At 40.5% G+C, this 18,198-nt stretch overlaps 1 protein-coding gene across 2 annotated transcripts; it reads left to right on the top strand.

The window, feature by feature from the left end:
* Positions 1–552: 552 nt before the first annotated feature.
* On the top strand, positions 553–14,117 carry LOC116728383 (forkhead box protein O1-B-like). Of its 2 annotated transcripts, XM_032576452.1 has the most exons (4): positions 553–1,338; positions 12,276–12,467; positions 12,548–13,198; positions 13,280–14,117. In XM_032576452.1, the coding sequence occupies exons 1-4, from the start codon at positions 772–774 to the stop codon at positions 13,706–13,708; spliced, it is 1,839 nt and encodes a 612-aa protein (XP_032432343.1). In that variant the 5' UTR covers positions 553–771; the 3' UTR covers positions 13,709–14,117. The 2 variants fall into 2 exon arrangements, with proteins under 2 accessions (XP_032432343.1, XP_032432342.1); XM_032576451.1 differs by having other exon boundaries at positions 12,548–14,117.
* Positions 14,118–18,198: the final 4,081 nt, after the last annotated feature.

Genomic DNA, 18,198 nt, shown 5'->3' with positions numbered 1-18,198 from the left:
TTGTGAAGAGTCATTTTACAATTATTGCGTGCATTGTGTCAGATTAGGTAAATTCATTTTTGTGGCTGTAAAGTGACAAAGTAGGAAAAAAATGCAAGGCACAGTGATGTGTTTGAAAGGTACTGTAGCTGAACAGCAGTGTATATTTATCATGTGAGTCTTTTCATTGATTTTTAATGCAGCAATACATTTTTGTAGAGATAATCGTGTTATTCTGTTCAATGAAATAAAAAAATGGGAATCTGTAAAACTTCAGGAACCTTAAGGTTTCCACCAGTTTTAAAAAGTCTGTAAATGCGTCTCAAAATTGCTCAGATTTTGAAACGCATTGAAAATGGAAATGAACAAACCCTGGCTTTATTACATAGTTCAAATAATTTTTTTAATGTCTCATGAATATATAAATCTTAAAACAAAGGTCCGATTTGTACGTGGCTCATCAGCAATCACCATGAGAACGCATCTCAAGCTGCGGAGATGTAAATATCGAGCCTGCGAGCGGACCGTGAAGGCATCACAAAACTCTGCTGCCAGGCTACTTGTTAATCGTGACAGAGCGGCAGAGTTCAGTTACCGATGCAGGAAGGTGTGAACTTCAGTCAAAAGCCAGAGCAATATCTCTATCGGATAAACTGGACACTTCTATTTACTTCTGTGATTCCACCAGTGGACGCAGCATCCACTTTTCAATTTGTAAGTCCTATGTTTTCCCTTTTCTGCACTTTTATATGTGAACGTTGATGTGAAGGGCAGCACCGGTGTGACCCAGACATGGCTGAGGCGCCCCCACCACAGGTACAGCCTGTCGATATTGACCCGGACTTTGAGCCCCTGCCCCGCCCGCGGTCCTGCACCTGGCCCCTGCACCGCCCGGAGCTCGTCGACCCCGCCGGGTCCAACACGTCCTCCCCGGCGCCGTCAGTGCAGCAGGAGCCCGGAGGAAATGCGGAGTTCATCAGCAGCCTCGGCTTGTTGGAAGAGAACTATGAAGAATACGCAGAGGATAAAGCACATTGCCATGTTTTTCACCACCACCACCACCATCATCATCTGCAGCAGCAGCAGCAGCAGCAGCAGCAGCTGCCGGGTCCCCAGCTGCCGCCTCAGCAACAGGTGTCTCCTTCAGGGGTCCCACCCTTGGGCGCCTCCGGTCAGAGGAAGATCAGCTCGTCCCGTCGCAACGCCTGGGGTAACATGTCCTACGCTGACCTCATCACCAAAGCCATAGACAGTTCACCTGAGAAGAGGCTGACCCTGTCTCAGATCTACGACTGGATGGTGAAGAGTGTGCCCTACTTCAAGGACAAGGGAGACAGCAACAGCTCTGCGGGCTGGAAGGTGAGATTATTACCGCGTGTGAGAGAGCTGAGACTTCTTTATGACGGACGAGCTTTAGTGATGCTGATGCTGACCGCAGAGGTTTTAACAGAAGCTCATTTTATGGCTTTGATTAGTCGATAATCATAAAAAAATCAGGGAGTGTTGTTATCTTCCTTGTTAAAATATTCACACCACATTCAACTTTTCCCACACTTTAACGTATTTATTTGTATATTTGGTATTTTATGTGCTAGATCATTAAAGTAGGGCATAAATGAGAGGTAGACAGAATAAAGAGTTTGAAACTGTAAATAGTTAAGTGTCATATATTTGCCTTTACCCCCATTTATTTTGGGACCTCAAAGTAAAATCGCCCAGCAGCTTTCAGAAAACAGAGTCTGTCTGTTAAATTTAATCTCAGCTTTGTGAAGACCTCAGGGGTTTGATAGAAGAAAAAGAGCAAATGGCATAAAGAAGCAGCTCATTGCAGATCTGGAGGAGCTGCAGACATTCACTTCTCAGGTGGGAGAACAGGGCGCCTGTTTGTTAAGCTCTTCAGAAACCCAGCTTTTATGACAGAGCAGAAGAAAGCCATGGAGAAATCTGAAAGAGATCCTGTTGGAATTTAGCTTTTTGACAGAATTTTACTTTTTGTTAGCAAAAGGCTCTGACAAAACTATCATATCTACATGATACACATTCCCCAGGGTGAAACCTGGCGGCAGCAGCATTATGCTGTTGAGAGGCTTTTCTTCTGAAGTTGGTCAGAGTTGGTGGGAGGAGGACTTGATGAAATCTGGTTTCCACATGTATGGAAAACCTCCGACAAAACCTGGAAGGCAGACAAGTTGACATGTCTGCACAAACATCCATTATTATTGTTTTTTTTAATACTGTCCCACCTGGTGAGGAAATTACTCAGCAATGATAACGAGATAGAAATGAACCAGCAGACGAAAGTCAAAGGTGGGCAAAAAAGATGAGGCAAGTTAAAGCCTGCAATCAAACCGTGAGTCAAATTTACGTTCTGGCCTCACAGCGCTTCCCGCAACCTTCTTGCAATCGAGTGAGATGTAATTTCAAAGCTGTCAGGAAATGCCTTTGGGAAACCTCAAGCAAATATAGTCTCCATTGTTTAGCACCCCCATGTGAAAAACTTGATCGCCTCTCATGCTATGACTTACGGCTCCCTTACAGCTTCTTTCTCCTCCTTGTCTCAATCTGCACCTTTGTAGATGTAAAGGTGAACTGGCTGATGGGAATGTAGATTTTTTTTCTTCTACTTCTGTTTTTGGTTCTGTTAGAAGTTCCCTTGGCAATAACAGGAGGCGATGCAAACAACTCAATCAGCGTTGTGGAGTGTGTCAGAGGGGAAGAGGCAGGGAAAAGGGGGGATGCTGGGAACCACGTCAAACATCCTCCATTCCTGAGTTGTGCACTCATATCTCTGCGTCCGTGTCTTCTAGAGTTTCCTCAGCGGATGCTAAAGCTTGGATAAAGGGATCCCCCCTCTTAATCCCATGGCTTCCTTTTATTTCCTTGTAGCTTTGTGGTTTACTCTTCATCTCCACTGCATGTTTTCTTCCCTCTTATCGACCAGTGAATAATTTTCTTAGTCTATAGAATGTTTTCCTCTGTATTTTAAAAAAAAATTAACTTGAATCATGTTTCACACTCCCTTAAAAACTAAAAGAATAAATCTGGAAGGGATTTTTTTTTAAAATCAAGAACAACCCCCCCCCCAGTCTACCTGTTTAATGTCAAATCAACACATTTTTCTTTGTCTCTGCATTCCTGAATCTTGGCATTCCAGCAGGCTTAGGAACCACAAGCTGATAGTTATTTTTGCACTTCCCTGTTAAAAAAACACTAAAGTCCCCCCACAATGAACTATGATGCATTTCCTGGTGAGTGGATGGAAAACAGGGCCATGTGTTAACATCTCCAAGCCGGCAAAACATGAGCACCACTGCTGGACAAAACAAAGGGGATCAGATGGAGTGTGTAGTGCCTTGCATATACGCTTTGAAGTCGTTCACATTTCATTCATACATCTGCATGTATTTTATTGGGATTTTAATTTTTTTTTCTTTTACTGCAACAGAGTCTTTTGCATGTTAACCAAAAACAACATTTTTATTTTTTCAAACATGCTACACAGCTGAAATCTTGTTGATAAATAGATTAATTTTGATTTTTGCACTTTTAATTAGAGGTATAACGGTAAAGGGTTGAGGTGGGTGATAAGGATGTTGAATTTTATGAAATATTTTATGGTGCTACTGTGATAATGATAAAGTTGTGATTAAAAAAATCTATTTATTGCTCCTTTTTTTAGGAAACTGCACAGCATTCATAGCTCTGTAAACATACTGCCTTTGAAAAACATGAACGTTTGAAACGGGCTTCTTCAGGACGCCACTTACTAAATGAAGGGTAATTTATATCAGTAAGCTGCACATTCTGCACATCTAATCATATTTTTTAATTTACTGTTATCTATTGATGCTCATGTTGTACAAAAAATGGTCAAAATTGTATTGTATTTTACTTAAAATAAAATAGTCAGTTTAGTTTTTTTATTTAACATCATTATAATTGGAATTTATCAAGATAACAATAAATTTGACAAATATTAAATGATATGATAAAAGCCCACACCTAATAAAGGGGTGGGGGGTAAATATTGGTGTGCCACACTTTCCAGATTTTTAAGATTAGAGAATGGTGAAAACACATCCACTTCATATCCACTCCACAATTATGCAATATTGTGAGGCACTGTGCATATTAAAACAAATGTGTTTTCAGGCCATTTGCTCGTTTTATTCCGCCTTACACACACTTAAAGAAATGTCTGGCCTGCTGCGTCTCCCGATGAATCCCCTGTGGTGGCGGATGGAGAAAAGCCAGTGACCTCAGGGTGGGTGGAGGGCGTCAGGTTTTAGCCCCTGTGATTAACCCAATCTAAACTGGCGATGGGTGGAGCGCAGGACGAGGGCGATTCCGGTGCCTTTACAGCTTCCTGTCCCCCCCCTACTCTCCTGTCATGGAGATTTCTTTGTTTTCCTTCTAAAAATTGCTGCGGCAGCTCAGCGATCACGATACCTTTGCCACAAGCGACTGCCCCAGGGACCTGGCAGGGAGGCGGTGGAGGGGGTGGTGGACTTCCCCTGGGATGTCGGTGGCTCTGTGAGGTGCCCGGGTTCAGCGTGCAGCAGACGTTAAGCGCTTTACTGGTACTGTTTTTCTCAACGAACTGTGACGTTGATGGAAAAGGAAGTGGCACCCTTGAGTTCAACAGGCACCCGTTTGTTTTTAATCGAAGCATTTTTTTCTATACGTAGTTCCTCAAACTTTTTTTTTCATGCCGGTTTGGATTAGCAGCAGCAGTGGTATGAGGATAAATCCCTACATGGATTTGGTGGCAGCTTGCAGAATGTGTTATGAAATGGTTTATCTCTCATCTGACATGGGCGTCAAGAGGGCCCCTCAACTACAGATCTGTGCTGTCTGGTGCCAAATATTTGCGTACACTCGCTGTGGAAACTAATGGTAGATAAGCCTGAAAGTATTTATTCAGGAAGAGGTGAGTTGCCCAGTGGAAAAGCTCCACTTTTTAACAACACCCCATACATAAACAAGCTACAACTGATGAAAGCAGCTATTACTGGCTTTGCAAAGTTAGCAAAACCTGAACGGTGTTTTCAGTTTAAGGGAAATCTGAAGCGCTGCTTGAGTGGAAAATATTCGTGTATTTAAATTTACCTTCATAGCAAGTTCACTCTATGAATATACATTCCAGTAACAATAGCATTTCCACTACAACCACAGGTTTCAGTTTATTTTACTGGGATTTTATGTGATGCAATAACAAAAAGCAGTGCAACATTGTGAAGTGGAAAGACACTGATACATAGCTACACATTAAAAAAAGCACCTTGAAAATTATGGCATACTTCTGGTGTCGGCACGCTTTTGTCTGATAGCCATAAATAAAATCCAGTGCAACTAATTGCAAGGTTTCCCCCAGAAAAGTTGCTAAGCCCGGTGTTGGGGGAACTCAGGCAGTCATTCATCCAGCGGCCCGTCGTGTTTTTGAGTTAAGAAATGTTTAAAGTTGATAAGAGACTTGAAAATATCACTTGATAATTATGCAATAATAATTAATGGAAGATTGGAAGATTAATATCTGAACACCAACTATAAAATCTTAAAAATGCAAACAGAAAAAAATAATTAATTAAATAAGTAAGCAATGCTTTGCCTGGTGGGGGCACAAGTAAAGCCTGGTGGCCCGCCAGGCTTATAATACACTGGGGGAAACCCTGAATTGTCTTCAGAGGTCAGCCAATTAGCAAGTAGAGTGCAGAGACGTTTGAAGCAAGGTTATGATATATAACAGTATTCTACATGTTTATGGAGCGCTCTTCAAATCCACTAGGTGGGACAATCCGTTGTTGACAGGCCAATACCTTTTAGCGCAGAAGCTCAGCCATTGTCCAAAGAAAACCATAAGAAGTCTTATTTTCAGTTTACCATGAGTTCTGTAGGGGGAAAAAGCAAACATTTGGGAGAAGGTTCTCTGGTCAAATTACACCAGGAACATGATGAGTGACAGCACCACCCAACTACACCATGAGTTATGGTAGTGGTTGCATCATGCTGTGGGGAAGGTAGTCAGAGTTAATGGATAGATGGAAGGAAAAACTGCTGCAGGCTGTAAAACACACGGAGGTGCAGATTCACCTTTTTCACACCAAAGTGACAAATGCACACAGCAGATTTTCATTTAGAAAAAAGTTTGCAAGCGATTCACTTTTTCCCCCCCTTCCACTACATCATTAAACTACTTCTGCACTACTTTATGTTGGTCTATCACATAAAACCCTTCTTAAACCCACCAACAAAACTATATCAACAACATAAACAGATTAAAATAAAATAAGAACAGCTCTCAGTCTTGAAGACTTTTAAAGAGGAGTGAGTTTAACTTGGGATGAGTAAAAGGAGCAGTCAGCTGACTCGTTGTGCACAGGCGACTGTCCCTAACCAAACTCACTGTCTACACGTGTGAGTCAGAGGAATCTGTGGTATGTGGATCTTTACATTGTCCTCCAGCCTGTACTGGATAATAATCCCCTCCTGTATTCTCTGTTTTTAGCAAAACAAACTTGGCCTTAAATGTACTGTGTCGGTGAAATGCATGGATCCAAAAGTTGTTTGGGTTTTGTTGCCCATTGTTACCAAGATTGTGGTCATGTCTTAAAGAAGATCTCCTTTGTCTGCCTCTTCTTTATCGGTAGTTGAACTCAGAATACAAAGCTCTTCGTTCTTTTAGACCATTCGTCTGAGGAAACAGGTCACTCCTTTTGATGCTTGGTGTTAATGAAGCAGTCTGCTTTTGTCCTTGGAGTTGTCAGAGCGCGACAGGCTGCAGTGCTCTTTCGCTTCAGCAGGCTTTTTTTTTTTACCGCCTTGCAACAGACAATTCAGGTCCCACGGTTACGCATCCGGGGTCAGAGGAGAGACGGGGGTGGGGTGCACAGGAAGACTGTGTCAGGAAGTGGCTTGTCCTTTCACTGTAATCGTCACGTTTTGTGCTTTACTATTCTTTTATTTACCTTAGATTTGTAGTGGCCGGTACATTCTGCAAGATGGCTCTGATTCAGCACATTTCCACCTTAAATCAACAGAGTACTGACGCAAAACAGCAACTTTTTACAAATTAGATTTATAAAAAATTTTCTTTGGTCCAATGGGTTTGTTTTATGTTATAAAAAAAATTATCACATCAAAACTATGCAGTGGTGTAAAAAAAGTATTTTTTCTCCTACAAATCTTATTTTTTGTCACATGTTTTAGATTATCACAAATTTTAATATCAGACAAAGATACAAAAATAACTACTAAATGTGCAGTGTGAAGAGCTCATGCCACAGCATCTCAGTCCAGTTTAGGCCGGGACTTTGACTAGGCCATGCCCAAACATCATTTTGTTCTTTTTGAGGCATTCAGATGTGTACTTTGGACCATTTTCCTTCTGCTTAACCCAAGTGAACAGATCCCGATTCTGATGAGCGGTCATTGCTTAACTGGTAGAGAGCAGCATTCATCGTTCCATCAGCTACAGCAAGTCGTCCAGGTACGCAAAGCAGCACCAGATGTTGCCTCAAAAATATTAGGATTCAATACGATGGTTTTGACAAATACAAGATGGGCATTTACGTCCGTCATGGATGTTATTTCTTAGACCTCATTGCAGTTTAGTGTAGTAACAGAAAATAAATGGCTTTCTGACCCTTTCCAGAAACATGCAGTTTCTTTTGAGTGGAGCATACTGTGTAACATTTTGAGCTCTTTTGGCCATATTGTGTTCTCAAACAATCCTATTTAGGTAATTTCTTGATTCCTTCACCATAAATGAAGATCTCTGCATAGTCAACCATCAATTTTACAGTTATAGGCAATTATTACTGTATCAGTAACATCTTAGTCACCCAATTTTCCCTACCAACTCATAAGTTCTGAATACAGTCTACTTCTCTACTTCATTAATTCACCGGTACTTTGCATTTGAAACATGAACAATTGTTCACCATTTCCTCATTTTCTAGAACTGATGATTGGCAGTTTTTGGTCAAGAACTGGAAAGTACATGATGCACGCATTGTTGACATAAAACAATAAAAGTATTGAAAGAAAAGGCTTGATAGTCAATCAGCTGCCAGAGCTTAAGATAAAAAGGGAAGTGGCACAACTACATGTTTGTTTGTCTTAGCTTGATAGCTGGCTAGTTAGCTATCTATAGCTATATGAGTAGGCCTGTTGCAATGAGCAGTAAATAAACTAATCACATGATAAATTAAAATAAAACTAGCTCAATAATTCCCATTTGCATGATTTATAGTTTTCTTCTTTTCTCTCTTTCTACCAAAAACTAGATGACAAAAATCTTCAGTCTAGTTGTTCATAAGATTCATAAGAATGTAAAGTGTATTGATCTTTGAGAATATTTTCTTGCATTTTATACGATTATTATTTTAAAATTGTCTCACAACAATATTATGGTTTATCATAATAACTTGTGGGGAAATTTATTGTCCAACAAAATTAGTTATCGTAATAGGTCTATATATATATCTACAGTATATCTATATATGTATAGATTCATAACAACAGCTAACTACAGAAAATAGCCAGCTAGCTATATAGCTAGCCAGCTATCTTCCGTAGCTAGGTAGCTACAGAAGATTTCAGCTGTTTTCTGTTGTTATGAATAATTAAGTAAAAGCCCCCATCATATACACAAAACCAGCTTCCTAATTTGAGAGGCTGCAGCTCTCCAGCTGTCCGTCCCCTGAGAACTCCTCTGTCCTGTCTGTGGTTTGGTTCTGGTGTTTCTGCAGCATGTTTGGATTAATTGCAAGTGAGGCCACTTTCACTGTGGTTGCACCTGTTGCTGCAACTGGGCCCTGTTTGTGTACTTATCCTGTGACCGTTACTGCAAGCCTCATGCTTCGCTACACAAGAAACAGCAGCTGTGTCACTTCGATTGTTTTGAAGTCCAGTGTGAGGAATCCTTTGATGCAGGAGCAGCCGCCGCAGCTCCACTTGACAATATCTGATCGCAGATGATGCAGGGGTCACTGGGTTGCTTCGGGGTGAAAGAGCTCTGGACTGAAATTTAAAGTAAAAATCAAAAAATAGTTTGAAATTATTTATATCCAAATAAAAATATGAAAATATGGAATAAATTTGTATTTATCCCCCCACTAACTGAACACTTTCTATCGCCACCTTTTGCTGAAGCTGAAACTCCTTTGTGTAGTTTGCACAACTGGAGAATTACAATAATAACTGAACTTTGGACAGTTTCTAAGGAGAGCATGTCAATAGAAAACATATCTTGGCACAGATTTTTAATTGGAAATGGGGCTGGACTTCGGCTAAGTATTTTTGTAAAGTTGTCCTGTTGGAGAATCAAGAACTAAGACCATAACTGAGGCAAGTAAGTAAGACCTGCAGTGCTTTAGATGTTATCCTGAGTTGTAAATTGGGAATAGGGCTGGACTTTGACTGGATCATTGTAATACATAAATGTACGTGGATCCAAACCACTGGGCCTTTGTAGGGTTGTTGTCCTGGTTTAGAGTGAATCTTTGTCCTCTGAAGCCTCTAATGAGTCTTTTCCCAAGATTGCCCAGCCGTTTTCTCCATCCAACTTCCCTTCAACCAAACCCCTACTCAAGAAAAGCATCTCTACAGCATCATTCTGCCTCCACCGTGTTTTATAGTTGTGATGGGGATTTAAATCTGATGTGCAGTTTTAATATTTTACCACGAGTCCCATTTTGTATTTGTAAAACGTTACATTTTGGCCTCACGTCACCATGGTGACTTCTTCCTTCTAGTTGTGTCTATGACATGCTTTGAAACATAAGTTGGTTGCACAGTTTTTTATTTAAGGGTAAATAGAGTAAAGGAGGCAGGAACATATATGGAGACCGCCCTTTTCAGATATTAATTTGTTGAAAAACATTCAAACTGGGTGGCCTTTTTCCTTTGCTTCCTGTTGGTCTATCACATAAAGTCTAAATAAATCAGGTTGGAATTTAAGGCTTTAATCAGACAAACTTGGCTTACATTCAGGTAAATATTCCGCTCTGGGAACTGTGCATATCTCAAAGTCCATTAAAAATGAGGCCCACATGATTAGAGAAATGTGTAGCAACACTAAAACAGGCCACCTCATGTCAGGCTTTCATAATTTGTGTGCGACGCTCCTGAATTAGTGGAGCAGTGAGGATATCTTTTGTTCTCAAAGGGCTGAGGTGAGGTCTGTCAAGGACGAGGATTATCCTTGGCCAAGGGAGCCCCTCTGAGGTGTGCAGTCATGCAGCCCATGATCTACCGGGGCCACAGATCTCAGCCCTGGTTCAGCAAGACATGCCTCCTGGTTGATGGAATAAAAGTCAGTGTGCAGACTAACTTTGTGCTGCAAACTGCTGAGATCTCAGGTTCTCCAATAATGACTCATTTCCTGTCTTCAGTTACAGATTGAGATCATCTGAAAAGGGGAGAAATATGGAGAAAAGGTCACGAATAGAACGAACAAACGTCAGAATTAGCTCTGCATTTTGTGGCCGTGCTGAAAGCGAGAACTCCACCTTTGGTGTGCAATCAGCCTCCATGTGCAGGATGTCCTCTGACACAGGAAGCCTTATTTTTAAAAAAGGAGTCAGTGGAAGAGAAGGGGTGGGGTCGTCGGGGCCGTCACGGTGAGTCACAAAACAGGTCAACGGGCCACACTTCGGACTACTCTCCTCCTTTCTGCGGCTTTTCCATGCAACCTGTTTGCATGTCTCAGTCAGCGCAGGGCCGAGGAGCTCATGTTCAGCACAACGAACTCAGTGACCCCACTTCTGCAGGCTGAAAACATTCTGTGTGTTTTTCACCCTCCCTCACCATCTTTGCTGCGAACTCTGTAACCTTCCTTGCTCTGTAGAAATCCCCATTGTGCCTAATCCTCTTTAGGTGAATGTGTAGGTTGACGTTGAACGCCGTTCTTCGGGGATTAGTCTGAATTGAACAATGTTTAAACAAAGTTTTGATATTTTGCAAACATATAATTTAAGTTTTTTGGGGTTTTTTTTTAAATCAGCAGATGTGGGTCATTAAGTCGACTAAGACCTTGTGTAGGACCAAGATTCAAATAATCCGCCTGTAGATTCAACTTTATCTCCATTCTTTTTGCATCCCTGTTGAATGCTGTGGTTGAGGACATCTGGCTTTACTAAAGGCTCACATGGTTATTTAGGGGAAATTCCCTGCTGGTACATGTTGTGTTGTATGTTAGTCTTTCATTACACCCACCGTCCAGAGTGTCAAGATTTCATAACGGGACCCTATTTTGTCTACAGAGGGCTGGGCTGCTTGTCTTTCACTCTTTCAACTTACTGAGTTTTGCCACAGGAGGATCATCTGAGTCATTTTTAGGGCTCCTAACATAACATTAAAGAAAAGGATTTGAATGTTGGCTTTAGCTGTGTAGATGCTCTGACAAAGACAAATGTGACCACATACAAAGATAGAGACATAGTTGTTCCAAGCTAGTCCGAATTCGTGCTTTACCTGTCAAAGTTTGACAAATATGATATATGATTTGTATTCTAAGCTTAAAATTAGCTTCCTTTTTCAGTTTATTTCAGAAGACATAAGTGAGGGATAAGACGTGTAAAACAAACATATGATTAAACCATCGGAAGTAGCTCATAATTATGAAACGGGAGGGAAAAGACATCAGTTCAAAACGTTTTATTGTCAAAAATCAGAAACGTGTGGTGTGCATTTGTATTAAGCCAATTTACTCCTTAATGAAATCCAGTGCAACCAATTTGCTGCTGGAAGTCACAAAATTGATGAAAGTCATGAGTAGACGTGCGGAGCAGTATAGGGAGAAAATCATTGTTGAAAAAAAGTCATAAGATGTCTTTTGCAAATTGCCTCAGGCTAATTCTGGGCAGAGCAAACATATTGATGAAGGTGCTCTGGAAGGAGATGATGCATTTTTAAGCTTGCTTAAAATGTGCAGCAAAAATGTATTACTTCATATCAAACTTAACACATAGAAATGTCAGCATCATGTGGAGGAAATGATTTTCTTTAGCTGTGAATCAGCAGTCTGTTGTCGTTCAGTGTTACGTTGATTTTTGTTCTTTTTTGCTTCGACCATCATGGCTTCTACCAACGTCTCCTTTTTATGACAAATTTTATTTGTGTTGCACGTTGCAGCAGCAGGCACTTCAAAATGCTTTATCATCCTCCAAAGAAAATAAATACGTCATTTAGACAGGCAGTTTGTCACTCTTCGACCAAAAACTAAATATAAATTTCTTTACATCAATCAATAATTTTTCTGAGCTTAATTTGTTCCTCGTATTTTTTCTGTCCAGAACTCCATCCGACACAACCTGTCGCTGCACAGCCGCTTCGTGCGCATACAGAATGAAGGGACGGGGAAAAGCTCCTGGTGGATGCTGAATCCCGAAGGAGGAAAGAACGGAAAGTCGCCTCGACGCAGAGCCGTCTCCATGGACAACAACAATAAATTTATCAAGAGTAAAGGAAGAGCCACAAAGAAAAAGGTATGAGGTTTTTGACAAACAGCAAAACTCCGTTATTAAGACGGCCTGTGGGAGGTTTTCATGAGTTTTTCTGTCCTCAGATGTCTTTACAGGAAAGCGTGGAGGGGGAAGGAAGCAGCCCAGGCTCCCAGTACTCTAACTGGCTGGGAAGCCCAAAGTCCCACAACAACGAGGACTTTGAAGCCTGGAGCTCTTTCAGAACCCGCACCAGCTCCGACGCCAGCACTCTGAGTGGACGCCGTTCTCCGTTTCCTTCTGAGCAGGAGGATATCGTGGAGTCTGACGGACTCATGCTGTTCCCCGCCACATCTGGGACCAAGATAACCTCCAGCCTTCCCAGCCTCTCTGAGGTGTCTGGATCCATGGGCCAACACGGCTCAGAAAGGGTCATGGAGAGTTTGCTGGATAACCTCCACCTGCTGTCTCCTAAAGCCCCCCAGCACGGCTCAGACTCGCCACGTTCCCCGAACAACGCCGGGCTTCAGAGCGGCTCCTACGGATCTCCTGGCATGAGCCAGGACTACAGTAAGTGCATGTACAGCCAGGTGAGGCTGAACTCTCTGTCGCCTGTTCCCATGCAGACACTTCCAGAGAACAAGCCTGGATTTGGAGGTTATGAGAACCAGTACATCTGTCCAGCCGGACTCCTCAAAGAGCTACTGACTGCTGATGCAGGCTCCAGTAGAGACATAATGCCTTCCAGTGACATAAGGGTGTCTGACACTGGAAGGGTAAGTAGTCTCATGTCCGCTTACAGCAGTCACAACCATATAGTGAGTCATCCTGGTATTAAAATAATTACCCCTCCTCAGAGTCACCCAGGTCTACATGTAAACCCACAATCTATACATAGGCAAGGTACTTCTCCCTCAAGAGACTTGAATAGTTGCAACATGATACCCTTGGCTAGCCTGACTACTGTCTCAGGGCCTCCCCAACGACTAAACAGGCTGAGGACTTGCATGCAGCCTCCGCAAGGACATCTAGCACACACTAATGACTTTTCAGCGAGCTACACCAACAGCTACAAGGAACTGAACTTGGTTCACCCTCACAGCCATCATCAGGAGCGGCTACCCAGCGACCTGGACAACATGCCCATAGAGAGGTTGGAATGTGACCTGGAGTCGGTCCTCCATGACACCCTCATGGACGGCGGGGCGCTAGACTTTAATTTCGACCCTGCAGCTGGATTTACCCAAAGAGTGAAGAGCACCTCGCACAGCTGGGTGTCTGGTTAGGATTCGTAAGTGGAAGAAAAAGAGGAGGAATTAGTGCCACCTTGGATGGTAGCATGCAAGGGAAATGTGTAAATATAGCAATTGTTCTTCTCTACATAACATTATTAAGAAAAGCATGCCTCTACTGTATGATATTTAAGACTAAAGCTGTACAATAAGCATCCTGTTGTAGAGATTAAAGCCATTATGAAATGAGATGCAGAACTGTTAGGAAGACATTTGTTGCATAAGCCAATAAATAAGACTTTTGTACATTTCAATCTGGAGAGACTCACACAGAGAAGAAAATAGCAGTTAAAAAGATTTAATGGTACAATTTCTTTGGCGCTCGGACCCGGCAGAAGACCGTGAGCCGAGGATCGCCGTGAGCAGGCGGTCTGCTCGGCGAGCTCGGGATAGTCTTCCCCCCGGGACCGAAACTGGTGGTGGAGCGGAGCTTGGAGAGGAAGAGCACAAGGGATCCTGGACGACGACCCTCATGGTGAAGGTGGAGAAGGGGAGGAGGTGGGTCGAAGCACGGCTGACGAGCAGGAAGACCCCAGGGTAGCTCGGACTTTTGAAGGTGTCTTTGGACGACGATTGGCTGGAGTGGCGTGAAGCTCCGGTCCGGATTGGCTGCGGTCGGGCGTAGTGATTAGATGATGTGGTGAAGCTGGTCGAGTCTCCCAGTTTGAATTTTGGCCAAGGCTCCATTTCTTTGTTAAAATTGAAAACGTATATAGATTTTTTTTTTTTTACTTTAACATACAAAAAGTCTGAAGACTTTTCATTCTGACCACCACAGTGAGGTTTAGGTCATTTGCCCATCAATAGGAAATTGAGGGACTTTATAGCACAAAAGTTAAAAATTTAAAGTTACATTAAAACATATTACTAAACTCTTGGCAGGCTTTTATTGACCAATAGATGATGGTGAAATTTACCTATAAATCTTTAACAGTTAAGGACCCAGATGTGTGTAGAGTATATTTAAGAAGTTTTAGCACAATGAAATTTAGGGGAAATCACCAGAATATCAAAGTAATAAAATCTGAAAATAACAAAACGAAAGAAATGAAGTTAAACTGGACACTTTAAGATCTTTTCTGTACCAGTTAGGAAGATGTAACCCAACATCATTCTGCCCAGACACAATATTAAAGTGAAATATTTCTGAATCCATAATCTCCTCCCTCCAGCTGCTGTCACACTGTTTCTTATTTTTCCATGTTTGCTGATATTTAGGTATTTGGCTCTAAATGTGAGAAAATGATGCATATTTTGCGAAACATCAATCATCATATCCGTGATGTATGAACTACTGTTTTGTACAGTGCAGGCGCATCGGTATGAAGGATGTAAATATTAGTGTGCTACTGCATAAGGACATATTATGTTGCCTTTGCTGAGATTTCACTGTCTTGTTCTTTTTCTTCAGTGCCTCATAACGCCCTGACCATCTAGAGATAAAAGTCTGATTCCCTCTATGCAGTCCATAAATTGTTCCTGAATGGTCAAATAAGCAGAAATACTCAAAATAATAAGTCAGAGCCTCCTCTAGTTTGGCATACCAAATGGTAAATCTTCACCAGCGCAGACAGAGCTTCTGCACATCATGTCAGGTAACAATTAGGTAACATTATTATTGGCTCAGTGCTGCAGAATATGTATTTTACACTAGTAGACGCAAATAAAGTCAAAGGTTTAGCGTTATTTAATCAAAGCTAGGTGACGTAAGCCGCTGAAATGCAAGGCAGGTATGGAACAGGGCAAGGGAGCATTATGAGTGAGGAAGAGGAGTCGGGAGGAGTTGATGATTAGCTTAATGGTTTTAGTTTTTGAAAACAGGATAAAACATCATAAAACAGGATATCTGAAATTAACCCAGCATTTGTACATTTTGAATGAAGGTATTTATTCTTTATTTCATATTTATAGATGATAGATTCCCCCCTTTGTGTTTTACTGGTGTGGAAATACATGTGATTATGCTGTCTGTGCAAAAGGGTGGATCGTATTAGAGTTGCTTTTGTTGTTTTTCATTTATATCAAACTTCTTTCAACAAATGATGTTACAGAAACAGAAGAAATGGCATAATGTATGTATTATATTTTGAAGAAGTTGCATATATTTCAATCAATTATGATTGTTTTTCTCTTATATGTAATTATGTTTTTTTTTTTTCTCTTATATGTAATTATGTTTTATGCAGTAAATAATTGTTGTTTTGTCAGTTATGGTTTTCTTGTTAATAGGTAATTTTAGACAAACTGTGGATTTAAAAGTAAAGGTGATTTTTTTTTGTAAACTTGTTTCAACACGTTTTTTTAAATCAAACATTTCAGTGTTTATCTAAAGAAAGAGATATTTTTAAAAATACTGAAAAGGTGAAATGTTTGATTTATTCTCTCTGACGCAGTGAGAAAAATGCGTTTATGATGGGAAGGTAGCATTCATAGAATCAGACAAAGTTCAGCAACGTTCAGTCAACATCATTAAGGACAGATTGTTGATTAAATGTTGTGCCAAATAGTTGCTCAAGTAAACCTGAACGCGATTGCTTCTCTGTGCCTTCACTGTCTCACAGACATCGACTCTTCTACGAATTTGTTTATAAATTTTAAGAAACTTTACTTCAAATTGAACCGGAATATAGTTAAAGATGCATCACACCTGGTTGTTTACATATTTCAGACTAAACTACAGAAATGCATATGTGAACCATCATACCTCGAAATGTTTTACCTCTTAAGTATTGAAGAGATTTTACTGCTGTTTTCCTCAATAAGTCGGGTTTTGACTTTGCACTCATTTTTGACTTATTGTGTTGCATAATTACATGGGTTTTTTTTTTAATGATGAGATTTAAGTTACATTTGAGTGAGGCATCATATCAATATTTATTCTGCATATAGAATTATAGCCATCAACTTTTAATAGATATTATTATATTAAGATTAAATATAATTTGGCTTGAAATCAATAGTTCTGTTAAATATGAAACCATCTAACAAAACATGAGAAAACAGTCATCAAGGTAAAGAAAGATTTCATGATGCTATCTTTGCTTTATTTGGGAGCGATTAATGTAAACATTTTATTACGAACGTCTTCATTGCAGTTTGTATTTATATCCTTCAGTACTTAAACTCCTCTTGATAATAAATGGAAAAAATCAAATCTGTGTGTCTTTCTTTATTATACAACACTTTTGATGCAGTTTACGCTCGGTCTGTTAGCACCACTGCATCCACAAAAGATGAAAGAAAAGATTTTTATTTGCAGACTTCGTTTCCTCTCAGGTTTGAAGTTATATTCGTAAATTCATCCACCCGTCCGTCTTCCTAAACGTTTCTGGTCTCTGCAGGTTCAGCAGTTACATCCTGACCACCGGAGAAATTATTTTTATTTAAATGTACAAAGTGGTCAAAAATGGAGTGAAAAATATGGAAATTTAAATATGTAGATATCTAGAATTTACATAAAATATGTGTAGACATTTTATGAAATGTATTCTATGCAGTTGCTTTATGCTTTGTTGCAAAAGAAAAAAACAGTGATATTTGCATATGCGCTTCCTCTCTGCATGACTCCTTTCCCTCCCAGTGTTCAGTGCGCAGGTTGTAGGTCACCGACCTTCTGGCTAATCTGGTGTACCATCGAATCAGTTTCCACAATGGGGGAAAAAAAGGTACATTTTGAATGTAAAAGATTGTTGTTGTTTTTTTCTCCAAGTCCTGATTTATAAATGTGGCATGCTGGTTTTCTTGCCAACCTCAAGGTATTTGCTGTGAATTTACATAATGACACGGAAGGATGACGGCAAAAACCGTAACTGGAACTCTAGATCAATCACAAGAAAGAAGAAAGCTCATGACAAAAGCAGAGAAAATGTGTGGAAAACGTCTCCCTTATTCTTAGATGTCTTAAACCTTCTTATTTTCTCCCCCAAAATATGTGAGACATTCGACCTTTTTACTCATTACAGGATTTAGTAATGAGATGATTCAAGCTTAGTTACAAAAAGGACGGTTTTCTTTTGCTCTGTCAAACTTAAACACAGAACAACACATGTGGGTGAGGGTCTCCAGCAAAAGCAAAACTTTGAGTCATGAGACTTTTACCCTTACTACCTCTCATTATGCGTTCATATGAAGTACAGTAAGTTAAGTATCGATTCACTAAAATAAATAAAATATACTTCATCTACAATAGTTACAAATAGTTATCATGTTAGAAACCCACAGCGACTGCAAAGGTTTCGGCTCTTCCATGAATTTTGATCACTGTCAGGAAAGATTTTCATTCCTTCCTATTCTGACTCACTTAAAAATGCTGGATGTATGGAAGGTGAGATTTTTACTTTGGGATTTGGAGTCAATGTGAGTTTTCTTGTGGAAAAAACTAATCTGACATGCAAAGTCACATATGAGATCAAGCAAGCAGTCAGAGCACACTTTGATTTACTGTATGCTAGAGAAAGCATGGGTGTAAAGCCTTTCCACCTTGA

The sequence above is a fragment of the Xiphophorus hellerii genome, chromosome 11 (genome assembly GCF_003331165.1).
Source record: "Xiphophorus hellerii strain 12219 chromosome 11, Xiphophorus_hellerii-4.1, whole genome shotgun sequence".
Taxonomy (NCBI): Eukaryota; Metazoa; Chordata; class Actinopteri; order Cyprinodontiformes; family Poeciliidae; genus Xiphophorus; species Xiphophorus hellerii.
The sequence above is the reverse complement of the archived record's forward strand: the minus strand, read 5'-3'. Positions and strand labels throughout refer to the sequence as shown.